At 40.6% G+C, this 26217-nt stretch overlaps 1 protein-coding gene and 1 long non-coding RNA gene across 3 annotated transcripts in view; one reads left to right on the top strand and one right to left on the bottom strand.

Moving 5' to 3' along the window:
• tcerg1l (transcription elongation regulator 1 like) overlaps positions 1–26217 on the top strand; it is a 624439-nt gene that overhangs the window by 121768 nt on the left and 476454 nt on the right. For both annotated transcript variants that reach the window (XM_059653101.1, XM_059653102.1), the window contains exon 6: positions 16064–16207. In XM_059653101.1, the coding sequence (XP_059509084.1) occupies positions 16064–16207 (144 nt within the window). The remainder of the gene's footprint in view (positions 1–16063; positions 16208–26217) is intronic.
• The window catches only part of LOC125461994 (uncharacterized), a 65813-nt gene continuing 58368 nt past the window's right edge, over positions 18773–26217 (bottom strand). Inside the window, exons 2-3 of the long non-coding RNA XR_007249583.1 lie at positions 20257–20340; positions 18773–18874 (exon numbers count right to left, since the gene is read on the bottom strand). This is a non-coding gene — a long non-coding RNA (uncharacterized LOC125461994). The remainder of the gene's footprint in view (positions 18875–20256; positions 20341–26217) is intronic.

Below are 26217 nucleotides of genomic sequence, written 5' to 3' on the forward strand. Positions count from 1 at the left end.
AAGGGGCCTTGATATGGTAGGTGCTGAGGGATTCCTTCTGGGGATTTCTAGAACTAGGGAACACTGTTTAAAAATAAGACCATCTCCCATTAATGATGGAGTTATGGACGAATTCTTCTATAAGGGCAAATGACTAGTTGGTGTAAATACTTTCCCTTACATTTTGGTCAGATTAAACTGACAACTGTTGCAATATGAATTTGATAGAAATATAATGATAAATACTGTAGTAACATTCTGTAAAATATATCCTAGGAAAATAAACCAAAGGTGATTAATAATTTTAGACTGGCCATGAAATTGGAGTTGGTTCTTGATGAAATAATCTAGATTTTTCTCTTTATCCATTAGGAATAGGAGATAGGTATGATTGAAGCATCTAATAAAAAATCAGGCAAAACACACTTGTATTTTTTTGTATCTGTAGCTCAACTTAGTATCTTTTCACCTTTATAATGTCACAATATTCAACTGAATTTTGACTACTGTTTGGCTTGTGCATGCAAAAAATGTTTCTGTGAAAAAAAAAGTCATAAGCAGTTATTACATCAGCAGTTAAGAATTGGACATGATGTCGTGATATATTGTGATTGAAAAGACAATCACTGAATAAATCAAAGCCAACAAAGTGGAATATTTTAAAATATAAATCCTTAGTTGATGAAGATCCTGCATCACCACATTTCCAATGAGAACCGTTAACCTCAGGAACATGAATTGGAGATAGGATTGAAACACTGTTCTTGAATTGCCTAAACTCAATTCCAAGTCTGGTACTCACTTGAGACCATGGGATCACAGACTCAGCCCAATAATTTTTCATCTTCTCTGGAAACATGACCTCTCATATTCCTATGAAATCTTTGAAAGCAAATGCATGGGAAGAAAATTAAAATACATCATATCACAAATTCACAGAATGTGAAATTTGGGGTACCACTAGAATTATTTTTCATCATTGCAGCTGAACATCAATTTACAAAATAATTCTTTTGAAAATTAGAATTCTTTTAGTTCTTTGTAAGAGGAAAAGATGACTACTTTTTTGGTGCCTAATGTCAGTAGCAATCTATCTCACAGAATAGAATTTATGAAGATGAAATCCAATTTTTCACCATAACATAAATAGAATTTCCATAGATCTTCTGATAAGCTTAATCCACAATATTGGAAGAAGCCTCTTTGATGTTCTATGTAAACATCCTTCATACCATAAAATATCCCAAAGCGATTCTTAAATTTAAAATAAAGGCATAATCAGCAAAGGAGAGGTGAACACAGGCTTCAGTATGATGCACAGACTTGAAATAAAGTCACTGGAAATTGAAGATGCTTTTGTTTTTAATTTGTTCATTCACTCACAGCATGTGAATGTTGCTGGCCAGTACTTGTTGCTCTTCATTAGCTGCCATTGACAAGTGAGTGGTGAGATTGTTTCTTGAACCACTTTCTTGAGCCCATTTGGTGTAGGTACACCCACAGTGTAAAGTGCACCAGCACCTTTCACTGTAATGCTGCTGCTGGGCTACTTTGCCCACAGAGACAGGCATCCATCTTGTGCATTGGAGCGATGTGCACCTCTGATGTCTTAGCTTGCTGGCTTAGTGCTGACTCACTTTGTGCCTACATCTCTCCCTTCCATTGACGTGCCGTTTTTCATTTTGCCACCTTGTTCAGAGCTGACAGGTTCACAATACTACTATCTTGTCTGTCTTTTAGTGCAGTCATAAAGCCAGTCAGCTTGTCATGTTTGTAGTAAGCAATCAATCAAGGAGGAGTGAACATGTTGCTGTATAGCAGTGTGCCACATCAATGTCACACCTGCAGCATGTGCCAGCAGCTTACGTGGCAAACACGCTGAATATGCTTCAGTCAAACGGCCATGCCTCAAAGTCCAAAAGGAGCAGTCCTCAATTGTGTCGGGGTCCCAGTCCCCTTAGTCAAGGGCAGCAGCCTATCTCAGCCTAGAGGCTAGGACAGTTGATCAGTGGCTTGGGGTGGTCAGGGTCAGCGGTTCCTCATCATTGAGTGCCACAGTCAATCCTACCAGTTCAATGCGGTGAGGGGATAAGGGACAAGTGAGTCAGGAAGTGGCACAAGGATCATTTGGAGAACTGGTCTGTCTCCAGTTGTGACTATATTTCCAAGCTAATCAGATGATGGGCCACAGTCAATCCTGAAGACCTGTTTATCAAAAGTCAAGGCAGGTTATTAGGTCCATTGCATTAGAGAAAGTGGGGAAATCAGTTGTGTGGATTGGAAGCAGTATGCTATGAAACTGAGGGATCAATAATATTAATAAGGCAACTCAATGTATAAGACTGGGAGACTCTCATGAGTTAGAGAATATAGATTAATGTCAGGGAGTGGTGGAGGATGGTGTGCAGTGTCATTGATAGTGACTACACCCTGGCTTTCAGGGATAACACTATACTATGATTGTTGGCATGCTTAAGCTGTCGATCTTAGGGGTCAGGAGTAAGGTTGGGAGATGAAAACTTAAACAAAAGAATTGGATGTGAACGTGTAAAAGCTCAGAATTGATGGACTTGATGGGGAATGCAACAGAGAGAGGAGTATGACATTTTGGCAGGGCCATCTAGATTAATAAGCTGAGCCTGTGACTCACAAGGTGTTTCGTTCCATCCTCATCCAAATTGCAAATATGAAATGGAAATGAAGAATGGTTGCTACCATACCCAGATTGGATGGTGTGTATTTTTTTTTCTGTTTGAGTACATGGGCTGTACTTGTGAGGAATGTGACGACCTTGAACCAGCAATTGAAGGGATCAGACATTTACACAGTACAGGTTAAAGAGACCTATATTCATGGAATTCTGCATGTGAAGTGTATTCAAATGCGAGCTGTGTGGAATACAGTTCTTGGCCACAAGCAATCTTGACCACATCACTGATCAAACTCTTCTCCATGAAGCAGAAATCCTTTAAAGTGTCATCTGCAGTCTGCAGTTCACAAAGACAATCTGAGGTCTCGTTGTCTGTTTGTAGGTATGGAGCTGATTTTTTCTTTGCTTGGACTGTGTGTATTCGCCAGCATGCTTTTATATGCAATGCTGCCAATTTTAGGTGATGTGTGGAGTGGGCCACAATGTATTTGCACTCTGACTGTGCTTACAATCATCCACTGTATTTATAAGCATGGGTTGTGCTGTACATATTGGAATAAGTCTCTCTATGTCAAGGGTCCATGCACATGCATTCCATGGCTCTCATTCCAGAGCCCTCTAAATCCTACAGTTTTGAGGGCTATTGCTGAGCTGTAAATTGTGTAAGATGCCCACATTATAAGTTCTGTTTCTGATTTTTCCCAAACAGATTCATTGTAGCCATGATCAATGCATCCAGCCACAGCACACACCATTACAGAACTGTCCTCTGCTGGAGTGGGTAGCCATCCTATTCTGGTATCAGTAACAGCTGGCTAAGTATTTATGTAAACAACTGCTTCCAGGAATCCACGAGGACTTGTTTGGGATCTTGCAATCTTGAACCTACAAAGTTATCAAAACTATTAATGTTATTGAGGTCAGCATTGCTGTCCAGGCAAAAGGCTTTGTCAAATAAGTGACTTCCCTTAGCTACAGGGCATCACATAAAACTCCGACTGAGGCTGAACTTAGATACAGTGAAGCCCTGACTCTGACGAGGGTTACATTGGAGTAGACAGTTGTCTTTTTGAAGATGATGTTCTGGTACTTTGATGGGTTTGGGAGTTTGGGGTGTGGTGGTAAGGGTGGCATTGCTGGCTGTACAGTCCAGATGGAGTGTGCCGTATTATCTTTGCAAAATATGCTGTACACAACTGGTGCGAAAAGGGGTTGTGGTGGATGCTGAAGAAGTGGGCAAGCAGCAGCAGTCTTTTGAGGAGGAAGATGGGGACTTTGAGCAAGAGGAACATCACCTTCAGCATGATCTGGTGCTTCAATGTCTGCATGAAAGGCAGGTAGGGGGTTGGGGGTCTGTGACATGGGAGAGTTTAGGCCCTAAAATTATTGAACTCGATATTAAGTTCGGAGGGCTGTCAGGTCCCCAGGTGCAAAATGAGGTGTCGTTCCTCCAGCTTGCTTTGAGCTTCACTGGAACACTGTAGCAAGTCAGAGACAGAGATGTTGGCCAGGGAGCAGGGTGGTGCATTAAGTGGCAGGTAACAGGTAATTCAATGCACCACCCTGCTCTCTAGCCAACATCTCTATCTCTGACTTGCTACAGTGTTCCAGCGAAGCCCAACACAAGCTGGAGGAATAACACCTCATTTTTCACCTGGGGACCCGACAGCCCTCTGGGCTCAATATAGAGTTCAATAATTTTAGGGCCTAAACTCTCCCATGTCCCAGCCCCCACCCCATACACCAGGCCTTGTTACCACATAGCCTGCCATAACACACCCTCTGTTGTTAGTCACTAACAGTCTCCATTAACAACTATTCACCCTCCCAGCCTGATCCTTTGTGTGTCTAACTGTCTTTCTCTCTCTTTGGGCTCTAACCTATTGCTTACTCCTTACCCCACCCACCTCCCTATTTTCTGCACATAGACTGACATTTTCCCAGCCACCATCCGTTCTGAGGAAGGATCACCAGATGCGAGTCTCCTTTATAGATGCTGCCAGACCTGCTGAGCTTTTCCAGCAACTTTGATTTTGTTCCTGCATCTGCAGTTCTTTTGGTTTTTATTCAATGGCACTACATTTGTTGCCGTTCAAAAGGCAAGCAGCCCCTGTCTATTATTAGAAGCCAAAAATTTTTTTTTGAGATTGCAAGAACTGCCAGAGTCTGAGATAACAAGGTGTAGAGCTGAAGGATACAGCAGGCCAGGCAGCATCAGAAGAGCAGGAAAGCTGACGTTTCGGGTCAGGACCCTTCTACAGAAAGAGGGTGCTGCCTGGCCTGTTGTGTTCCTCCAGTTCCACATTCTTTTTGGGTTTGTTTTTTTCTTTGCTTTTGATATTGTTGAATCAATGTGTGGGTTCTAAGGATGGGTAATCTATGTTACTTCATTCTTGTAGTTGTAGCAACAATGACAGTCGATCAGACAAGTGCTGATGTAAAGTAAAAATAAATTTACAAACATAGATTCTATTTGCAATGAAGTGTCACCTGTGGTACCTGACTACCCTTGAGAGCTTTTCATTTTTCATTGTGCTGTCACTACAAGGGCTATCTGTGGCTGGCTGACATTGTTTGACCCGGTGCACAATTCACCTTTAAATATTGTCCCACCTTTGGATGTTAACAGCGTTTAGTATATCCACCACTGGTGAGCTGAAGATACTGTCAGAGCGTTACCCTTGAGGAGTAATACATGCATAATGGGGTAAGTAGCAGAGAATCGCGTGAGGTAACTCCCTAGATCTCACAGTCAGAACCCCTTCATGAAACCCCCCAAAAGTGACACTTTGCTAATTTTTGTTCAATTTCAACCCTGCGTATGGTCAATTATATCTATTTTTAAATTCACACAAGGTATGCAAAGAAAGGGCGACATGACTAAAAAACTGTATTGTCTCTCCACAGATGCAGCCAGACCTGCTGAGCTTCTTCAGCAATTCCTGTTTTTCTTTGTTTCAGATCTCCAGCATCCACAGTTCTTTGTTTTATATTATGCGGAAGATTAGTTATTATCAGCTTTGATGCTGACAGTTCTGATAGCAAGATACCAGGACACCACTTAAAACTTTTTCTCATGCATTTTGCGAGAAAGAGTTGGTGGACCTTATGGCATGCAGATTGAATTGTCTCTGCAGAACGACCTTGCCATTACAGATGCTGTAGGGGGAAAATGATTTGCACTGGAAATTACATTTGATAGTATTAACAAATGAGCAGAGAACATGGTCTGTCACCACCTTAATAACCATTACTTTAAGAGAAGTTCTGCCCATTTATATTGAATAGTTTAGTAGCTTTATTAAATTATCAGACAAAATCAGACACATGACTGTATCAGACATTCATTTGATTATAACACTAGTATTTTCTGTCCTTATACATGCAACATAAGCCACTGTGCTAGTTTCTTCTGGAAGCTTTCAATGAAACATTAACTCTCTAACTGCTGAATAAGTTCCAGATAAGTGGGTACTTCTGGAAGTGCTTTACCATCTTGCAGAAGCTTATCAGGATATTTTCCTGTATCTTTTGCTGTCTTACTTGGTGTCTTCAGTATTGACATCAATGTGGACTAAAGGCCTTAAATTGTGAGAAGAGATTTTGCAAATGAGATCTGACTCCTCAAAATTTTGGATGGTAAAAGGCTGATCTGTTTGAAGTCCTCAAGACATTGCCAGGAAAAGACAGGATAGATAAAGGTAAACTATTTCCAGGTTGGAGATTCTAGAACTGAGGGCCATAGTCTAAAAATTAGGGCCAAATTCTCTTCCACAAATGTCAGTGGATGCTGGGTCAGTTGTTAGTTATAAATCTGAGATGGATGGATATATTTTTGTTAAGCAATGGTATTAAGAAATATGCGGCCAAAGTCAGATATATTGTTTGGTAATGATCTCATTGAATGGCAGAACAGGTTTGAGGGGCTGAATGGCCTACTCTATTCTTCTGTTCCTATATTGTTTATAATGACACCAGTAATAAAGGAAAGATCTCTGTTTCTGCCTGAAATCGGTCATGTTGGAGTTATCACCTGCTGTTTGGGTGGTGGGATGGGGCCACAGGCATAACATTGAATTGAGACCTTTATGTCCATCTAAAGGATTATTTGATGTTTGTCAAGTTGCTTCTTAGTATTACTCTAGATACCTGTAATGATTTCTCCTCATTTAGTAATATGATAATTTCTCTCATACAGGTGTTGACCCAAATGGCATGTAATTGCCTGGATTTGTCCAACTCCCTTTGTAAAAGATGGTAGTACATAGACACTGTCCAGTTCTCCAGCACATGTTTGCATGCTGAACCCTGAAATATATTGTGTGGGCCCTCTGCAATTTTTTCTACCAACTGTTAAGGATCCTTTATTGTTTCCGGTTATGTGCCACAATTGTAAATCTCATGCCTGGAAAACTCTGGAAGTAAGTGGTGGGATTTTCCCCTCCCTAAGTGATGGCAGGGCTTGAGGAGGGCAAATAATCAGGCACCTTGGCCTGAGTGAAATACGTGGCACTTATCCACGACCTCAGCAGTCAGGTTCAGGGCAGGAGGAGCAGAGGTGATCTTCATAAAAGCCTTTATATACATACATAGTCACTGGAGTAATTTGATTCTGTACACAGTCCTTGTGTATGCAGACCAAACAAACTCAAGGCATTTTCACTTATACTAGCCTATATTGACATGCATTTGAGGCACTGGGAGGGTCTGATAACAGACTGTCATTGTACTTCAGTAGGAAGACCTTAGATGTATCTTTCCCCACTGCACCTTGGCTTCAGAACATCCCTCAGCACGTAGTCCTGAACTTGGAATGAACTAGTCTGCAACACTCAGCCAAGGTCAGCTCTTTTTTCTGGAATACCAGCAAGTTTCTGCAGACCTAAAGAGCATCTTTCATCAAGTTGATGACTGTGCCTGGAGGACCAATGTTTGGCTCAGTGTGCATCCTGGGAAACAGACTAGAAAGCACAAAGTCCTGCGTCATGGAGCTGCTTGGGACAAACCTTGACGAAAACCACTGCATCTTTCCCCAGACTTCCTTTGCAAAAACACATTCTAGCAGGAGATGTGTGACAGTCTCATCCAACTGCAACTGTTCTGAGGGCAGTATGTGGTGGCACACAGAGTCCTGGCATACATGAAGAATCTCACAGGTAGTGTATTTCTCACCACCAGCCAAGCAAGTTTTGTGCTTGTTGGAAAGTTCTGACAATCAGGCATTCTGCCAAATGACTTTGACAGTCTGCTCGGGGAACTATGGGACCAAATCCACCCTCTCCTTTTCCCACAAGCTCGTGAGGATGCTATGTGCTGAGCACTTCCTGGTGGATTTATGGTCAAAGGAACTTCTCTTTTGCAAATTTTTCCACGAGGGACAGGTGATGCGGAATGGCCCAATTACTTGGAGCATTCTGTGACAATGAGACCAGACCCATCTTTCACAACATCGGGGACAGGTAGAACCTCGGTACGTAGAGACACTTGGTGTTTGCCTACTGAGGGTCTACACACAGCTTCATGCAACTACACACAAAGGTGACCCTGAGGCACATTCTTCCACCTGCCCCTTGTACATTGCTTTGTACACGATATCCCTGCTGACACGGTCCATCTTGGTCCTCCAGATGAAGTGGAAGATGGCTTGGGTGCCTGCACTGGTGCAGGTTTTGGGAATGGGCCAGACCTGCACCATGTACAAGAAAAGACACCAGGTTTTTACCTGCAATGGAGTATGGCGGTGCTCCCTAAAGCTCAGTTTCTGCCTCACCTTGGTGATACACTCCTCCCCAAGATTTTGCGCACTACCTGGATCATATTCTCAGCACCTTCAGGTAACCTGTCCTGACGATGACAGGGATAAAGGATTGGTTGGCTCAGTTCCCAAACACCAAGGCTCTTGCCTTCGATTTACTTTGATTCCCTAGGCCAGCTCAAACTGTTTGCGGATGCTAATGCATCTGTGCACCAACAGTGGACTCAGGCAGAAAACGGTGATTTATGGGGTGACTTTGAACAGGCCTCTGATGCCTGGAATAGTCACCCCTCTCAAGCTCGCATCTTTCCTGATGGGCTCAGCAAAGAGCTCTATACCACACACAAATAAGACAGGAGAGAGCAGGCAGCCCTGCCTCACTCTGGATATGATTGGGAAGTTTTCTAATTCCCAACCATTGATTGAGACTGTACTAACAGTGTTGGTATAGGGCATTTGGATGCAATTTTGGATACCATCCTCAAAGTCAATTTTGGAGAGCTTGTCCTGCATGTAGATGTGTGATATCCTGTCAAAGGCCTTCTCCTGGTCCAGGCTGATGAGGCAGGCTTCCTTGCCCCTGCCCTGCACATAGTCAAACATATCCCCGAGGAGCACAAGGCTCTGAGAGATCATCCTGCTCAATACTGCACAGGTTAGGTCAAGTTTAGTCAATACAATTTTTTCTTGTATTTCAAAAATATAATTTATTCATAAAATAATCTGTGTATACACATTGTCACAAGTGCAGTTTGGTTCCTTGCAGTTGTATTTCAAATAAACAAACAAAATGTTAGACTTTGACTCTATCCAAAACACCGAAGCTCTCCCTTTTATACATGTAATACTAATATTGACATATATGTGAGACATTGGGAGGGTGCATTGACTGAATGAACCACCATTTACCTTCAGCAGAAAGACCTCAGACAGTGGTCTTTCCCTACTGCGTCTTGGTAGTAGCTACCCCTAGCTTTAGTTTGTCCCTCAGCACATGGTCCTTGGAATGTGCCAGTCTGCGACACTTAGTCAGGGTTAACTCCATGTTCTGGAAGGCCAACAAGTTTCGGGCAGACCGAGGAGCGTCTTCCACCGAGTTGATGGTCCTCCAGACGCAGTTGATGAAGTGCATCCCGGGGAACAGACTGTAAAGCACAGAGTCCTGCATCACGGAGTTGCTTGGGATGAATCTCAACACAAGCTACTGCATTTTCACTCCAGACTTCCTTTGCAAAGGGCACATTCCAGCAGGAAATGTGTGACAGTCTCAACTACACCACTGTCCCCCCCACCCCCCCCCCCCCGGCCCCCGCAGCTGTTTTGAGGGCAGCTTGCGGTGGCGCAAAACCAAATCACGGAACCCAGAGCAGACCTGACCCACAATCTCCACTCCTGGTACCCCAAGAACAACCACTTTACAACCACGCAGCCTGGATCTCCTTAAACTTTTAGTGATTGCGATCGTGTGACTGACAGGGTCAGGAAAGTGGGATTTCACTGATGAGACTCGTGGTAGGTGGAGAAACCCTCTGGGCAGCATTTAGTTGGCTGTTATGTAGGCTGAGGCAAGGGTTTAATTAGCGCTGAAGATGATGGCTCCCACATTTGCTGGAGATACAATAAATCTCAGTCAGAGGTGTCAGTGCATGTGAGGGCAGCAAATTACTCTTTCCATTCTACTGCCTTCCTGCTGTAACCCAATGTTCATGTGGTCTTTTGAACAGACAAACAGGATACCTGCCCCACACTCCCAGGATTTCCTATACATGTGCAGATCTGTCCCAGATAATATTTTAATTGGTTCCTAAACATTCCATTCATCTATTTTAAAATTGCTAATGCTTTCCTTCAAATTGTATTGAGACTAATCCTAACTCATGAAATAACTTAGCAAAACATTTGTATCCTGCCTCATCTCATCAATTGTTATCTCTATTTGACTTTGAGAAGATTATGGGGCATGTGTGATGCATATGACCATAAGACCATTAGACATAGTAGCAAAAATTAGACTATTCAGCCCATCAAGTCTATTCCGTCTTTCAGTCATGGCTGATAAGCTCCTCAGCCCCATTCTCCTGCTTTCTCCCTGTAACCCTTGATCTCCTTGATAATCAAGAACCTGTCTATCTCAGTCTTAAATGTACTCAGTGACCTGGCCTCCACAGCCTTCTGTGGCAGTGAATTCCATAGAAGGTGAATGTATGCTTAAGATCACAAGCTAAGGGTGTCATTCTTACACTGTCGGATTATGCCATACTTCTAGCCAAATAATGGGTAGTTAACTCTCTGAAATTTAAAAGATTGAGTTCACTTTCAGTGAATATCTAAGGCACGACCCTAAATTTGTTAACAATAACATAAATATTCCTATCATATGACAATAACAGTTTGTGTCTCTAATTTATGTTTTCTACTTTTCTTTTCATATAAATATGTGTGTGAGTGTCTTGGTTAGTGGTCTTGAACAATCATTTTAAGGAACCACTAGTTAGCAGGTGTAGAATGGTTCTGGGTCCCTTATTGTGGGAAACTTATACAGGCACTGGAGGCAGCCCAGAGACAGTTCACTAGGCTGATAGCAGGTAGTAGTCAAGTAGGTTGAGGCTACACTCATGAGAATTGAGAAGAATGAAAGGCAACATTATTGAAACGTATAAGATTCTTAAGAGATTTGACAGGGTGGAATGTGGTAAGATTGTTTCCCTGTGTGGGAGTCTTGGACAAGAGGGTATAATCACAGAGTAAAGGTCGCATGTTTAAGACAGATGAGGAGGAATTTCTTCTTCCAGAAAATTGTAAATCTGTGGAATTCTTTGACTGTAGAAGGCTGTCGAGTCTGGGTCATTAAGTACAGTATATTCAAAGCTGGGATAGATACCTAATCAGTCAAGGAATCAAGGGTTATGGGGAAAAGTCTGGAAAATGGAGTCGAGAATTATCCTTGAATGGGAGAGTAGACTTGATTGGCTGAATGGCCTACTTCTGCAGCTGGCTGTTATGGGCTGTGTTAAACATGAATTGGGATTTGGATTAATATATTCTTGGTGACTGAAGCCTGTTTTAACAACAGGCACTCTGGATACACCAAAATTAATGACTTTCAATTTTGCAGCAAGCTCATGCTTAGGGGAAATCTAGTGTGACAGATCATATCATGGATCGAATGCCATTTTTTGATCAAAAAAAGGGAGTTTTGAGGGTCCATTTCTTCTCCTTGACTCATTTCTCAAGCAAGCAACACACAACTTGATCAGATAAAGAATAAAGAGATAATGGGAACTGCAGATGCTGGAGAATCCAAGATAATAAAGTGTGAAGCTGGATAAACACAGCAGGCCAAGCAGCATCTCAGGAGCACAATGATGAAGGGTCTAGGCCTGAAACATCAGCTTTTGTGCTCCTGAGATGCTACTTGGCCTGCTGTGTTCATCCAGCTTCACACTTTGTTATCTGGGCAATTAAGGATGGGTAATGAGCGCTGGTCTAGCCGGCGATGGCAAAATCCCATCTAAAACAAGTTCATTCATCCTCTTGCAGTACTGGATACAGTCACTCTTAACATTCCAGTGGGCACTGACCTCTGCAGGCACCTCAGTCCAGGCTGCCTTGTCAATTAGAATGGCCTCTTGCAAACAGTGCATCACTCTTTTTCCCGAATGGCTGGCTGGAGAATGACTAGGGAGCATTGCTAAAGTTTGGAGCTGCCTTTCAGTGGGAAGTGGAGACCTCCAGAAGTAGGTAGGGGTGAGGACAGTGGTTCAGTGATGGGTCCTGGGTTGCAGAGAATCAAATGCCTGTTCAGGTGCCTTTTAAAAATATGGCACCTGGAAGTTGAAGCCAATAAGGTTCAAACAAGGTGCTTTCTGCCTGCCTGCACATAAAAAATTGGGTGTTTCAACTGCAAATAATACAAAATGAGGTCAGAGAAATGTGTTAATGGCCGGGAAGACCCAAGCAGAAATCTGTCTCTTTTTTATACTCACCTCTACACGTAGTAACATGAAAAGAAAATTCTCACTAATTTGTACACCCTGATTTTAAATATGTTACATTGTAATAGATAGAAGGAATTTTTGCAAACTTTTTTTTAAACCTTGTTCCAGAAGGTGATCAGAGGTTACAGTGAGAAGGCAGGAGAATGGAGTTGAGAAACATATCAGCCATGATTGAATAACAGAGCAGATTTAATAGACTATATGGTCTAATTCTGCTCCTATATCTTAAGTCTTAACTAAGAAGTCCCAATTAATTTCTATGCATGAGTGGAAAATCCAAAAAAAAATCATTATGGGAGGAAGTGAAATAGGAGTTAGATTTCACTGAACAAAACCGATTCGATGTAAAGTTCTGAGATAACAAGGTGTACAGCTGGATGAACACAGCAGACTAAGCAGCATCAGAGGAGCCAGAAGGCTTACTTTTCAGGCCTGGACCCTTCAGGGCTTTAATTAAGGGCTCTTGTGGCACAGTGGTAGTGTCACTACCCCTAAGCCAGGAGATGCAAGTTTAAGACGCACTTACTCCAGAGGTGTATAATGATATCTCTGAACAGGTTGATCAGAACATATCTAGAAAGTTTCAATATAGTTCCTGGCAGTTACATACAGGACCGAGCAGTCACTGATAAGATGCTGAAAATTATCTAAATGTCACATTTTGTAGTTAAGTTTGGACCTGGAGTATACTGATGAGGCAAAAAGAACTAGTCTCTGATGAAGGGTCTAGGCCCGAAATGTCAGCTTTTGTGCTCCTGAGCTACTGCTTGGCCTGCTGTGTTCATCCAGCTTCACACTTTGTTATCTTGGATTCTCCAGCATCTGCAGTTCCCATTATCTCTGATCTTAATTGCCCAGATGGTAGTTTCCTTCCCTAAAAGGCATTAGTGAACCAGATGTGTTTTTCCTGACAATCAGCTAGGGTTTCGTGGTGATTATTCGACTTTTAATTCCAGATTTTAATTTATTTATTTTGATTCCACTGTCTGCCGTGGTAGGATTTGAACTCAGGTCTCCAAAAATATTAACTAGGTCTCTGGATTAATAGGCTGGTGATGATACCACTAGACCATTACCACCTCTATGTGCTGGTAGGGCATGTGGATTGTCTACTCAAAGCTTTGTGCCCTTTGGGTGTGAAATAACATTATAGATTTGACACTACACAGACTGTCATACGCTTGATTGGATGCCAGACAGCTCCTCAGATACCACATGTTAAACCAGTTTCTCTTATTTCATTGCAGCCAGCGGTGCACACCTTGCACCATAGCGCTACTGTCTTTCTCTCATTTGCCAATGCATAAATGGAGCTACAACACTCAGCAACTGGTGCACCACCAGCTCACTGACCCTTTAACACAACTCGGAGAACAGACACATCTGAGCATTTCACCAAAGACTTTCATACAATGAGGTCACAAACTCAAATGGATGAACACCTCACAGGAATAGCAGGCACACATCGTATCAAGCTTCGTTGATTTGCATCAACTTTAGTTCTTTGACAACATTGAACCACCTTTCAATCAGAACCTTTTTACTCCTAACTTCCCTGTGCCACATAAAACTTAGAGTAGTTCAAATGGGCAACCACAGCTGTGGGAATTCACATCTCTATTTGTATCGAGCAATGCAAGCAGAATACTCAATTGCCCATGCTAGTATCTCTTTCTGTTTCTGCAGGAGAAAAATGTGAGCAATAAGTGTGTGCACAGAAATCTTCATGGTTGGGTTTTGGTCCATCAATGTAGTTCAACTCCTTTAACTTTCAGTGATAGTTGGACCCCGTCTGCAGGTAAAGGTTTATGTCATGCAAGCGTGGTTCTCATGTAATCCTGCATAACTATATGTTGATGCTTTAGCCAGAAAACTGAACACGAAGTTATTGGTGTAAAGGGAACAAATTAAATTAGAATCAATGACAATCAAAGTATCTCGTAAAAACAAGAATTCCTGAGAGGCCAGAGAATCCTTCTCCACTACAGCTGGTGAATATTTCTGACTGTGTACAATATGTTCCTGCAAAATCTTTTGGGGTCAAATCTAGCCTCTGTCAGTTTACTTTTTTTGAGGGGTGCTGTGCATCACAACTTTACCAGGATGTTAACAAGTATGGAACGTTTGCATTATAAAGAAAGGCTGGAAAGGCTGGGACATTTTTCATTGGAGCGTAGGAGGGCAACAGGTAATGTTACAGAGGTTGTCACATCATATGGGGTATATATAGGGTTAATGGTAGATGCCCTTTTCCTCGGATGGAGATTTCAAGACCAGAGGGCATGTTTTTAAGGAGGGAGATATTAAAAAGGACATGAGGAGCAAATGTTTTACACAGAAGGTCGTTCGGGTGTGGAATGAACTTTCTGAGAAAGTGGTGGATGTGGGCACAATTACAACGTTTATAAGACGCTTAGGTAAGTACATAAATAGGAAAGGTTGGAAGGGATATGGACCAGGAGCAAGCAGGTGAGACGAGTTTAGTTTGGAATTCTGCTAGGGGGCATAAAAATAAGCCAAGGGGCAGGAGTTTTAGAGGAAATGGTTTTTCACCTGAGTGTGATCGAATCTGGAACTCACTGCATGTAAGGGCAATAGAGGCAAAAACCCACAGAATTTTGAAGAAATATTTTGACATTTACTTGTGATTTCAAGGCACAGAAAACTATGGGCCAACCACTGAAAAATGGAATTGGAACAATTTAATAGTTCGATTTTTATTATAATATCTAAGTGCTTGTTTTTGTTTGGGCAGAAGGGCCTTTTTCTGTGCTGTATACCTGTATGGCTCAATTGGAGCATTCTAACAACCGTCTTATACAAGTTCAGCATAACCTCCTTGCTTTAGTACTGCATTGCCCTTTTAGTAAAGCCTAGGGTGCTGTATGGTTTAATAGCTGCATTAAATTTCATCAGAAATGTATCTGTCCACTCCACCAAATTGGTAGTGTCCTTTGCAGAAGGCAGACTACTTATCACTGAGAATTTTCATGAGCTATTGAACATGCAGAGGCTTCACCCTTCACATTGTAAGTGTTTAACCACAGAAGGCAGACATCATATGACCGAGGCTTCTTATGAGCTGGTAGACCAGGTTAGGCTTCATCCCTTACATTCTAAGCATTAGCACAAATAGATTTCTTGTTTATGAAGGAGCCAAGTTAGTGAAGTTTGTAATCACTGGCATTTTGAGGAAACAGACTCCTCTGCAGGGACACCTCTCTTGTACACAATTATAATGTTTGTCAATATATATGTTTCTGATTATGGCTAATTGGATTGCACCCTTAAATGGAATTCCAGCAGCCTGGTGTATAAGCAAGTATGCATGACATGTTAATGAATGTAAGATTAGTTGCCAGAAATGAAACCTGACCAACCTGAAAGATTCGGAGAACATAATAACAAAACTTTAACCTGTCAATGGGAAACTAACATTTTTGCCCTCTACACAATTAAGTTCTCCTTTCTGAAATGTCTAGATGGGGCAGGAATATTTCACCTACGGTATCATGACAAATATATAGTAATGTAACCTGTGTAAAATAGCAATTCACACGATATATTTCTGATATCTATGACAATGTACCTTTAGTGCTATTAAAACTCAGTTATGCTGCATTATCATTTCCCAGGCATAATAATTCATTCAGTTTTTATATTTTCTTCCATTTAATTTAGCAACATCCTCCAGTTATCCAAGCACTCGTTTCCTGAAACAGATTTATTGTCTCCAGAGAGATTCAAGTAAACATAAATGTGGTCAACCTGCAATTTGTGACAATAGAAGCATTGCCCAGTTTGAAGGAAGGAATCTAAATAATGGTAAGTGATCCTCCAGCTTATGTGCAAGGGACATTATTATCTTTGGCAGAAGTGCTAAATCTCAACACAGGGTCCAGACTTATGACCATGGAAAACTAGCCACGTATGTATGCATATAAATTCACTATCTAAAAAAAAATATATAATCAAGAGAGACTAAATATTTTAATATTTTAGAGTGGATTACTATGAAAACAAAAGTAGTTAATTGCTCCATAAGATGTTTTTGAAATTGCATTCTACAGCAAATCAAAATGACTTAAGCACAGTAATGGTTGGAATTCCATTAGTGGTGTGTTTTGGCAATAATCTTGTTAAATATTGTATTCCACCTGACTCTGTTCATTATACATTGTAATAAGTACTGTATTTCATTTTGTTCACAAACTGAAGAATTGTTTGACGTTTCAAAACTTTTTACAGATATGCAAAGGGTAGTCCCATGAATTTTCCTACTGTATTGTTTGATACTTACTTGGTACATGGGAATAAATTGGAACACAGGACTGACTGATATTTCACTTATTAATTTAAATCGTACAGAAATTAGGCAGGCTTAATTGCTACAGTACAATTCTTTCCATTCAATTTTCCTTTCTGAATTTGACTCTGACAATCTTTTCTTCCTGAGTGCTTAAGGAGATTAGTCTACTCTATTGTACTAATCCAGCTCTGAAGTGGGCTTTAGACTATTAAAAACTTAAAGTGAAGGTTTGATTTAAAAACTGGCTATTGTAATCTTAAGTGCACAAGGCAATTATATAAATGATTATTTAAGATATTAATGCAAATTGTCGGGAATATTTGTGATGTTCATGCACATCTGATTCATGTCATCTTTCACTGTAAGAGACCATTTAACTCCAAGTCTTCTGGTATTTATATGTATGGTGAGTAATGTACCCCCTAGAAAATAAATTATCCATTTTATTGTGGTTTTTAAAACCTTGTACCAATTAAAATTTAAGCATAAATGAATAGGGTACTGTGGAACATATAAATGAAATTATATTTTTATTGTCTACCTGATATGACTAATTATATAAACTCTGTAATAGATTATTAATTATTCTGACTTTTTATGGGGTATATTTGTAGTGGAAGCCAAAGCTAACAAGTAAAACAAGGTTCTTCCGGAAATATCCTATATTTAGTTTTTATTAATTGTCTGATCTAAATCGAATATTATTGTTGAAGTAGGATAGCTGTGGGATAGATTTTGGTCTTATTTATCTAGGCTTTAATCATTGCTTTTGCTGAAAGCTGTAAATAAAATTTACTGGAGGATTGGATGACGGGAACTGAATCTGGAGCTATGCCCCCATCACGCCCACTCTCCCCCAAACCACCACCAATCCTTTAACACATGGAAGATAACATTCATTTGAAAATAGGCTTTTAGATTCTTCCTATATGATTTTCAATGATGCCCCTAAACCTGGTGATATTTAATATCTAGACTAAAGACTAAATCTATCCTTCTATTACTTGGAGAAGTTTTTCAATTTTAGAAAACACTTCAAGCATCTGAGTTAATGGGGTACTAATGTTTGAATCAAATGTGTGTTATAATTCCAAATGTCTATGATAAGCATTGTTTATATTTGCCATTTAGTGTTCTTTTAAGCTAAGCAGTTTGAGGAAAGAATTTGAGTGAATTTGGTTTTTAGTCTGAGAAGTAGGATAGAATTTGCCATTTGGATTGCAGTTGATTTGATAAATTCAAGAAAGAATATTCAGTTGATGTAATCTCTTTTAATAATTTGAAGAACAACATAACAGTTGTAGAGATTGAAGGAAACTTTTTCAGCTGATCTGAAATCCAGGGCAGTTATAAAAGTGTTGGAGTTAAAGTTTATCGACTTGCCAAGTGTGAAATGGACAATAGCAGATTGAATGTATAAACCTCAATATGGTCTAAAGCAATGGCTAAGATATAATGGTATGAAAAAACAGGTGATGAATACATTATTCAAGAGTTAATTGAGTGTGAATTGGTTGTGTAAATATTGAGAGCTAATAAACTGTAGGGTAAGGCTGTCTCACTGTGCAATGATAGTGCCCCCACCCCCTAGACTGAGTAGGCCCAGGGGTTCAAGTCCCACCTGCTCAATAGGTGTGTAATAACATCTCCGAACAGGTTGCTGAGGAAAACTAGGTTAAATTAAAAAAAAATAGTGGGGTGGGTTCTGTGAAGTATGGCTAACTGAAATAAACATCCCACTAAAAGTTAGGATTTGAATACTGTTCAGAAACATTTATTTTTTAGTGTATGGCATTGAACACTGGTTATGCACTTCATTCAATATCCTCTTCCATTGACTTTAACCTGCAACTGTTAGATTTGTGACCCAACCAAAGTTTTATTTTATTGACTTAGGTCTGGAATACTATTGTGACATACAGGTATCACCTTATCATTATGCTACAAGGAGTTGCTTTCTTTTGGAATGAATGAATAAATTAACCTAAAGGTTGAGGCTAAGATTGAGGTTGAAGCTCTGATGCATTTCCTGAGGGAAAATAACAGATTTCATCAATACAAAATTAGAGTATCCTCTTCTTGTCACAAGTCCTCTGTTGTAGAAGTGCAGGAGTACGGTGAAAATATTTTACAATGTCTGTCTCTTATGGTGCTTTCTTAGCCTCAAGTATCTTGGTGCAAATCTTAGATACAAAAGAGAAAGAAGAAGCAGTTGCATTACTTTACAGAGTTTAACAAGTAAGTTCAAAATAAGACACTGTTAAAGGACTGATATCACAGTCAGTTAGAAAATTCCATATAAACATTATGCTGCAGCAGCTCAGCATAGGGCCTCCACACGTGGTCTGACTGACAGTGCTAGACCCCAGCCCAACAGCCACACCTACTCTGCACCAGTTCTCTGTACAGGCTCTCAGCAGCTCCATGGTAAGTCCTCTGCCTGGGACTAGCCGCCCATGTTGCTCTGGGACTCATCACCCTCGTGTTTCTGTTCCGGGACTCGTCACCCGCGTGCTGCTGCTCTGGAACTTACATCCCCAACCACCGTTGCTCAGGGAATTGCCCCCTGCGCTAGTCGCTGCTCATGGATTCAACTGCGGGGGATAAGGGGATAGAAGAAGAAAGAAAACAAAGAAAAAGAACAGGCGGAGTAGAGGAGCTCTGACAGCAACATCTTACTCTGCCAGTTGCTGCTGGAAGTGTATTCATTATTTCTTTTCTCAATCAAAGTTATCTATGTGCAGAAGCATTTGTAATGAGCAAGAAATTCATGGATTTCCACAGGTATTTTTTATTTTTAAGTGGTATTGCTCTATATTTTTCATTGAAACACAAAGGGGCAGCATTTTCAAATTGGTGCACATGGATATTGTGCCTTGTGTGTTCAGAATTAAGCTGGTTAGATTAAAGTTTAATGTTTCTGCTAAAATTGATTAATTTTCATAGCAACAAAGAGCAATTGATACAATCCCACATTTCTGATTAGGGTTTTGGCCAGTTTTGTGGGTGTAGCCTGGTCTGGACAGTTCAGTCTCAAGCCTGGGTAATAATCATGGAAACTCCAAAGGTTTGGGCGTAACTCACTTATGTTTAAAATATCCAATCTTTGTGCAGGTTTAGTCCATTCTAGTCAATTGATATTACTGATAAAAATGAGCAGAAAATTGTTCCCTAAATATTGAAACAAAATGCTGTGGTATATGTTCATTTACTTTGAAATCAAAAACTGCCATTAATGAGTACAGAGAATTACACGCAGGAAAAAGACTCTGCAAATGACAGACACCTTGATCATGTTAAGTAATGGAAAATATTTCAACCTGAATCCATATGTTTAGTGAAGGAGAAAATTAATTCCTAAATAATTTAAGAAAAAAAACCATCTGACTATTGAAGATCACATTTCAAAGTTTTGGCTTGACTTTTGCCTGCTCGTTTTGGAGGGTCATGGGTTTATTGCCAACGGTCTGCCTTCTATTAAAAGAAATAAATGGAAAATTTATATGTAGTACATTTGCAAGTTCCTAATGTGCACAGCTGGTGAGCAAGATCACAGGCCACTTACAAACTCAGAAAATTGGCTCTGTTCCATTTATCATTGGTGCCACATTCCTTCAGTGGAGTAACAGTTTCCATTTCTTGTTGTGTTCTAGGACCAAAGAAACATTAAAAAGAAAGCAAGTAAAAACGAAAATTAAGCTCATTAAGTTAAAAAAAATTAAAGCATGCTGTCAATTCATCAAACTTTGAGCATTGGCTGACATGAATAAAGAATGAATTATTTACACCTAATTAGAATGGGTAATATACTTAGGAAATCATTCAATGTTTTAAAAGCCTGAAAGATATGAAAACTTAACAGGCTACAACAAATGAAGTAACTAATGAGATATTGAAGAAGATATACAAAGAAGAAGATGTCAAATCACAAGCGATAACCATTGTTTGAGATGCATGTAAGATTTTGCAGGTAATGTTTGCCAAATCCCCAGTTTTCACAACCATGGTAATGCTAGTTTCATTACGAGAGTTGTCAGTGGACCTGTTATTTTTCTTCACCTTCATTATTATTGTACGGACAAGCTGTTTTTCTTAAGGAGATAGTTGTGAATAGAAAGTGATGACATTTGGAATTTTAAAAACGGTATGTGTTATTTATGCAAGTGTCAAATATCTGAATTCCAAATAAGTTCTGAAATCGGTTTTAATAGATTTAAATTATCCAGTTACAATGTGTTCTTCAAAACATTTTTTGATCCTGCACATATATATTGATGCATGTTGTGAGCTATTTCTTTTTACATATGTGTTCATATTTTCTGTTTGTGCCTCATTGTATTCCAACAAGTTGATCACTTGTATATTTCTTAAAACTTTTTTGATGGGGCATGCCTTATTGAAAAGTTCATTCTGTATTGATCTGGGTATCAGCTAAGGGTTTCACATTAAATACGCTTGAATTTAAGAAATTGATAATGTGTGCTCCAGGACAATTTCATCTTGTCAGTCTGCTTTTGTACTAAGCAGAGTGAAACTCCTGATTTACTTGGGAGAGAAATTAACACGTGTGACCATTTTCCAGATTGTAATTTCAGGACAAAAGGTTTCTCTGCAGAGAGTGTTTGAAGTTTGAGCAGATTCAGTTCAGTTTGAGCTTAGAGCTAAGCTACAGACACTGTGATGCACCAGGAAGAGATCAAGTTACCTAGGTTCCTTGTATGAAGAGATGGTCACACCATTGGTGACAGGGTTTTTTGATTTCATCCATGGTCAGGGACAGGGGGGTGTGACTATGAGCGAAGCAGGTAAAGGAACTCTGAGCGCAGGAGTAGATGACTGTCAGCTTCTACATTTGACCAATAGATTTGAGGTTCTCTCAACCTTTTTTTCTATCAGTCATTCATGGGACATAGGTATAGCAGATTGGGCCAACATTTATTGCCCATCTTTGTGACCCTTGAGAAGGTGGTGCTTACTGACTTCTTCAACTGTTGCAGTCCATTTGCTGTAGGTAGATGTGCACGACCTTTAGGGGATAAATTCCAGGATTTTGATGCAGTGATACTGAAGGAACAGTGGTGTAATTCCAAGTCAGAATAGTGAATCGCTTAGAGAGAAACTTGCAGATGTTCCCCTGTATCTGCTGCTCTTCTGCTTCCAGACTGAAGTAGGTTTAGTAGGTCCTAAGAATCTTTCATGAATTTCTGTAGTGCACCTTGCACATGGTAGGAAAGTTCACAGATGACGCCACAGGTATGTTACGTAGAGTTGAGAAGGAGGTTGCTCATGGATATAGGTAGGTGAGTGAGTGGTCAAAATCTAGCAAATGCAGTACACGGCGGGAAAATGTGAAGTAGTTTACTTTGACAGGAAGATTGCAAAAGGAGATACAGAGGGAGTTAGGTATTAAAGTGCATGAGTCACGAAAGGTTAGTATGTGGGTACGACATGTAATCAAGGTTAATATGCCCTCATGTATTATGGATGGAATTGAACATAAAAGTAAGGATAATATGCTTTGATTTTGGAGGGCATCTCAGAGACAGTATGTGGCTTTGATGTTTTTGACGGAAAAATGTAAATGTACTGGAAGCAGTTCAGAGGAGGTTTATTAGATTAATACCTAGACTAAGTAGGTTGCCTCATGAAGATTGTTTGGAAAGGCTGGGCCCCTTTTCACTGAAGAAGAGTGAGTGGTAACTTGATTGAAATGTAAAGACCCCGAATGATCTTAAAAAGGTGGATTTGGAAAGGATATTTTGTTCTGAGGGTCAGTCCAGATCAAAAGGACACTGTTTTAAAGTTAGGGGGTGTCAGTCCAAACAGAGCTGAGGGGACTTTTTTTTTCTTGCAGAAGGTGGTGCAGTTTCGGAACCCTCTTCGTCAGAAGGTGGTGCAAAGACAGAAATAGATTCTTGTCAGGCAAAACACTCAAATGTTATTGGGGATGGATAGGAGTAAGGAATTTGAAACAGATCTGCTGCGATCTTATTGAATGGTGGAGCAGGCTTCGTGGGCTGTTTGGGGTCTGCTTCTGCTCCTATATTGTACGTCCTAAAGTCATTTACTTCACAAATGTCTGAAATACTTGGAACCTCATAGTGGTATGGATAATATTCAGGCATCACTGCTGCTTGACTTTGTCGTTTTGAGACTTTCAGGGAAAAAAAATGTTGGTCCTCAGTAGACCTGGAAACAGTTCTTTTTTCAGATAACGTAGTAATCCTGAAAAAGACTTCTGGGTGCAATCTCCAAAATAAGGCAAACATAGTTGAAAAGCTTAACATTACGCAAAACTACTGAGATCAATTAAACACGAGCAGCAGTTTGGTGAGGGGATAATTCTCTGTGCATTTGTTTCCTTGGTCTTTTGATGATATATCTGAATCAATAATTGTGTGTGAGGTATGGCACTGTACTCTGTTTCCTTAGTTATCCAGGTATTGGCTTAATAAGTTCATGCACAATTCCCATACAACCTACAATGCAGAAATTCACAGATGTAATTATTCAGCTTTGAAGCTGATGGCTTTAAAATTCAAATATTAGTAAAAGTAGGAACAGAGCTTGATGACGTTGACAAATCTTTTATTGCATAGTAAGTAATCTACGAGCCCATGATGGATTAGAGGCAAACTATATACACAGTTCACTGAGACTATAAGAGATCTGACTTTGTTCGCTGGGGTAAGATTATGCTAATTTCATTATTTGATTTCTGTCTTCAATTGAGGTGAAATAGCAGAAAGATATTTAGCAAAGTATACATTCCATTTTACCTATATAAACATAAAATTGTTTAAACAACTTTTTAATGAACTTTATTTACTTTTCTCATTTATTGTACAGGCTCTGGATCTTTGGCAAAGTGAAGGCCTCGAGGTATTATCGCTAGATTATTACTCTAGAAACCCAGTTAATGCTGTTGGGACTCTGGTTCAAATCCAGTTAAAAAAAAAACTCTGGAATTAATGTGATGACCAAGACACCATTTTCAGTTGTTGGGAAAAACCCATCTCACTTGCTAATGTCCTTAAGAAAATTGGCCATCCTCACCTGGTATGGTCTCCATGTTATTCCAGACCTATAGCAAAGAGGTTGACTCTTAACTACCCTCTAAAGTGGCTAGAACACCACTCAGTTGTATCAATTGCTATGGAGTCTCAACAAAGAAATGAAACCAGACAGGCCACCTGGCATTGAACAAAGCAATGGGAAAGACAATGGCAGAAACAGCCCTGTCGACCCTGCAAAGTCCTGCATGCTGACATTTGGAGGCAAGTGCCAAAATTAGAAAAGCTGTCTCACAGATTATTCATACTCATGGAATCATACCTTACAGACAATGTCCCAGGCGCCACTATCACCATCCCTGGATATGTCCTGTCCCGCCGCAGGTTAAACATAGGGGACAGAACAGTGGTATACAGTTGGGAGGTTGTTTCCCTGGGAGTCCTCAGTATTGACTCTGGACCCCATAAAGTCTTATGGCTTCAGGTTAAACAAGGATAAGAAGGTCTCCAACTGACTACCATGTACCATCCTTCCTCGACTGATGAATCAGTACTCCTCCATATTGAACAAAACTTGGAGGAAGCATTGAGGGTAGCAAGAGTGCAAAATGTACGTTGGGTGGGGGATATCAATGTCACTGCCATGAGTGGCTCAGCAGCAGCACTACTCTTTGAGCTGGTTGTGTCCTGAAGAGCATAGCTACTATATTGGGTCTGCAGAAGTGGTGAGAGAATCAACAAGAGGGAAAATGTACTTTACCTGTTCCTTACTGATCTGCTAGTTGTAGATGCATCTATCCATGGCAATATCAGTAAAAGTGACCACCGCCCCGTCCTTGTAAAGACAGAATCTTAACTTCACATTGAGAATAATTTCATTGTGTTGTGTGACACTATAACCATGCTAAATGGGACAGAGTTTGAACTGATCTAGCAAGTCAAGACTGAACATCATGAGGCACAGTGGGCCATCAACAGCAGTAGAATCGTACAGCAGCACAACCTAATAGCTCAGCACACCTTCCATTCAGCCACTACCTTCAAGCCAGGGGATCAACTCTGGTTCGATGGAGAGTGCAGGGGGGCATGTCAAGAGCAGCACCAAGTGTACTTGAAAATGAGCTGTCATCCTGGTGAAGCTGCCAGATGGGATCACTTGAAAGCCAAACATCATAAGCAGCAAGAGACCTCACAATCAACGAATCAGATCTAAGCTCTGTGGTCTTGCCACATCCGGTAGTGAATGGTGGTGGATAATTAAATAACTCACTGGAGTAGGAGACTCCAAAAATATCCCCATCCTTAATAATAGAAGGGATCAACACATTAGTGCAAAAGCTAAGGCATTCACAGCAAGCTTCAGCCAGATGTGCCGAGTGGATGATCCATCTTGGCCTCCTCCAGTGATCTCCAACATCACAGATGCCAGTCCTCCCCAATTTGATTCGCTCCATGTAATATGAAATATTTGGAGGCACTGGGTACGACCAATGACCAACACATAGACTCCTAAATTCAGAATCATGGAATTTTCTTATTTATTTTCTGGGTCCTTGATGAGATATATGAGGCAATAACCTTTAAATATTTTCTTTGAAAATATTCATTTAAAAAATCAATTCAGAATTACATTACATACAGGGTAGTGTGAGAATCATTTCTATCTGGCAACTAATTCAGTAAAGTAAATATTCAACCATGTCTGCACTCAACAAGCAGTGTTGGCTAAATGTTCTCCTAAAAGATTGTTGGGACATGACAATTCTACATTAAATGTAACACAATATGCAAATTAATCTACAGGTAAAATGTGTATTCAAGCATATTTCAGGCATTTATACTCATTGCCTCAGTTTGCAGATTTCATAGAATCCCTACAGTGTGGAAGTAGGTCATTTGGTCCATTGAGTCCTCACTGACCCTTCAAAGAACATCCAACCCTACCTCTGCATTTCCCACCCTTGATGCGATAGGCAATTTAGCATGACTAATCCACCTAACCTGCACATTTTTGGACTGTGGGAGGAAACCAGAGCACCCAGAGGAAACCCACACAGACAATCACCCAAAGCAAGAATCAACCATGCGCCCCAGCATTGTGAAGCAGCATCATAACCACCAAGTCACCATGCTACCCTTGATATGTATTTGTCTCAACCTTTCTTTAGATGAGATTGGATTAGATTCCCTACAGTGTGGAAACAGGCCCTTCGGCCTAACGAGTCCACACCGCCCCTTGAAGCATCCCACCCAGAACATCCCCCTATAGCCCACACACCCCTGAACACTACAGGCAATTTAGCATGGCCAACCCACCTAGCCTGCACATCTTTGGACTGTGGGAGGAAACCAGAGCACCCAGAGGGAACCCATGCAGACACGGGGAGAATGTGCAAACTCCACACAGACAGTCACCCAAGGTAGGAATCGAACCCGGGTCCCTGGCGCTCTGAGGCTGCAGTGCTAACCACTGAGCCACTGTGCCGCCCCTAAACTCCCCTTTCGAGGAGTTC

This window comes from Stegostoma tigrinum, chromosome 20 (genome assembly GCF_030684315.1).
Source record: "Stegostoma tigrinum isolate sSteTig4 chromosome 20, sSteTig4.hap1, whole genome shotgun sequence".
Taxonomy (NCBI): Eukaryota; Metazoa; Chordata; class Chondrichthyes; order Orectolobiformes; family Stegostomatidae; genus Stegostoma; species Stegostoma tigrinum.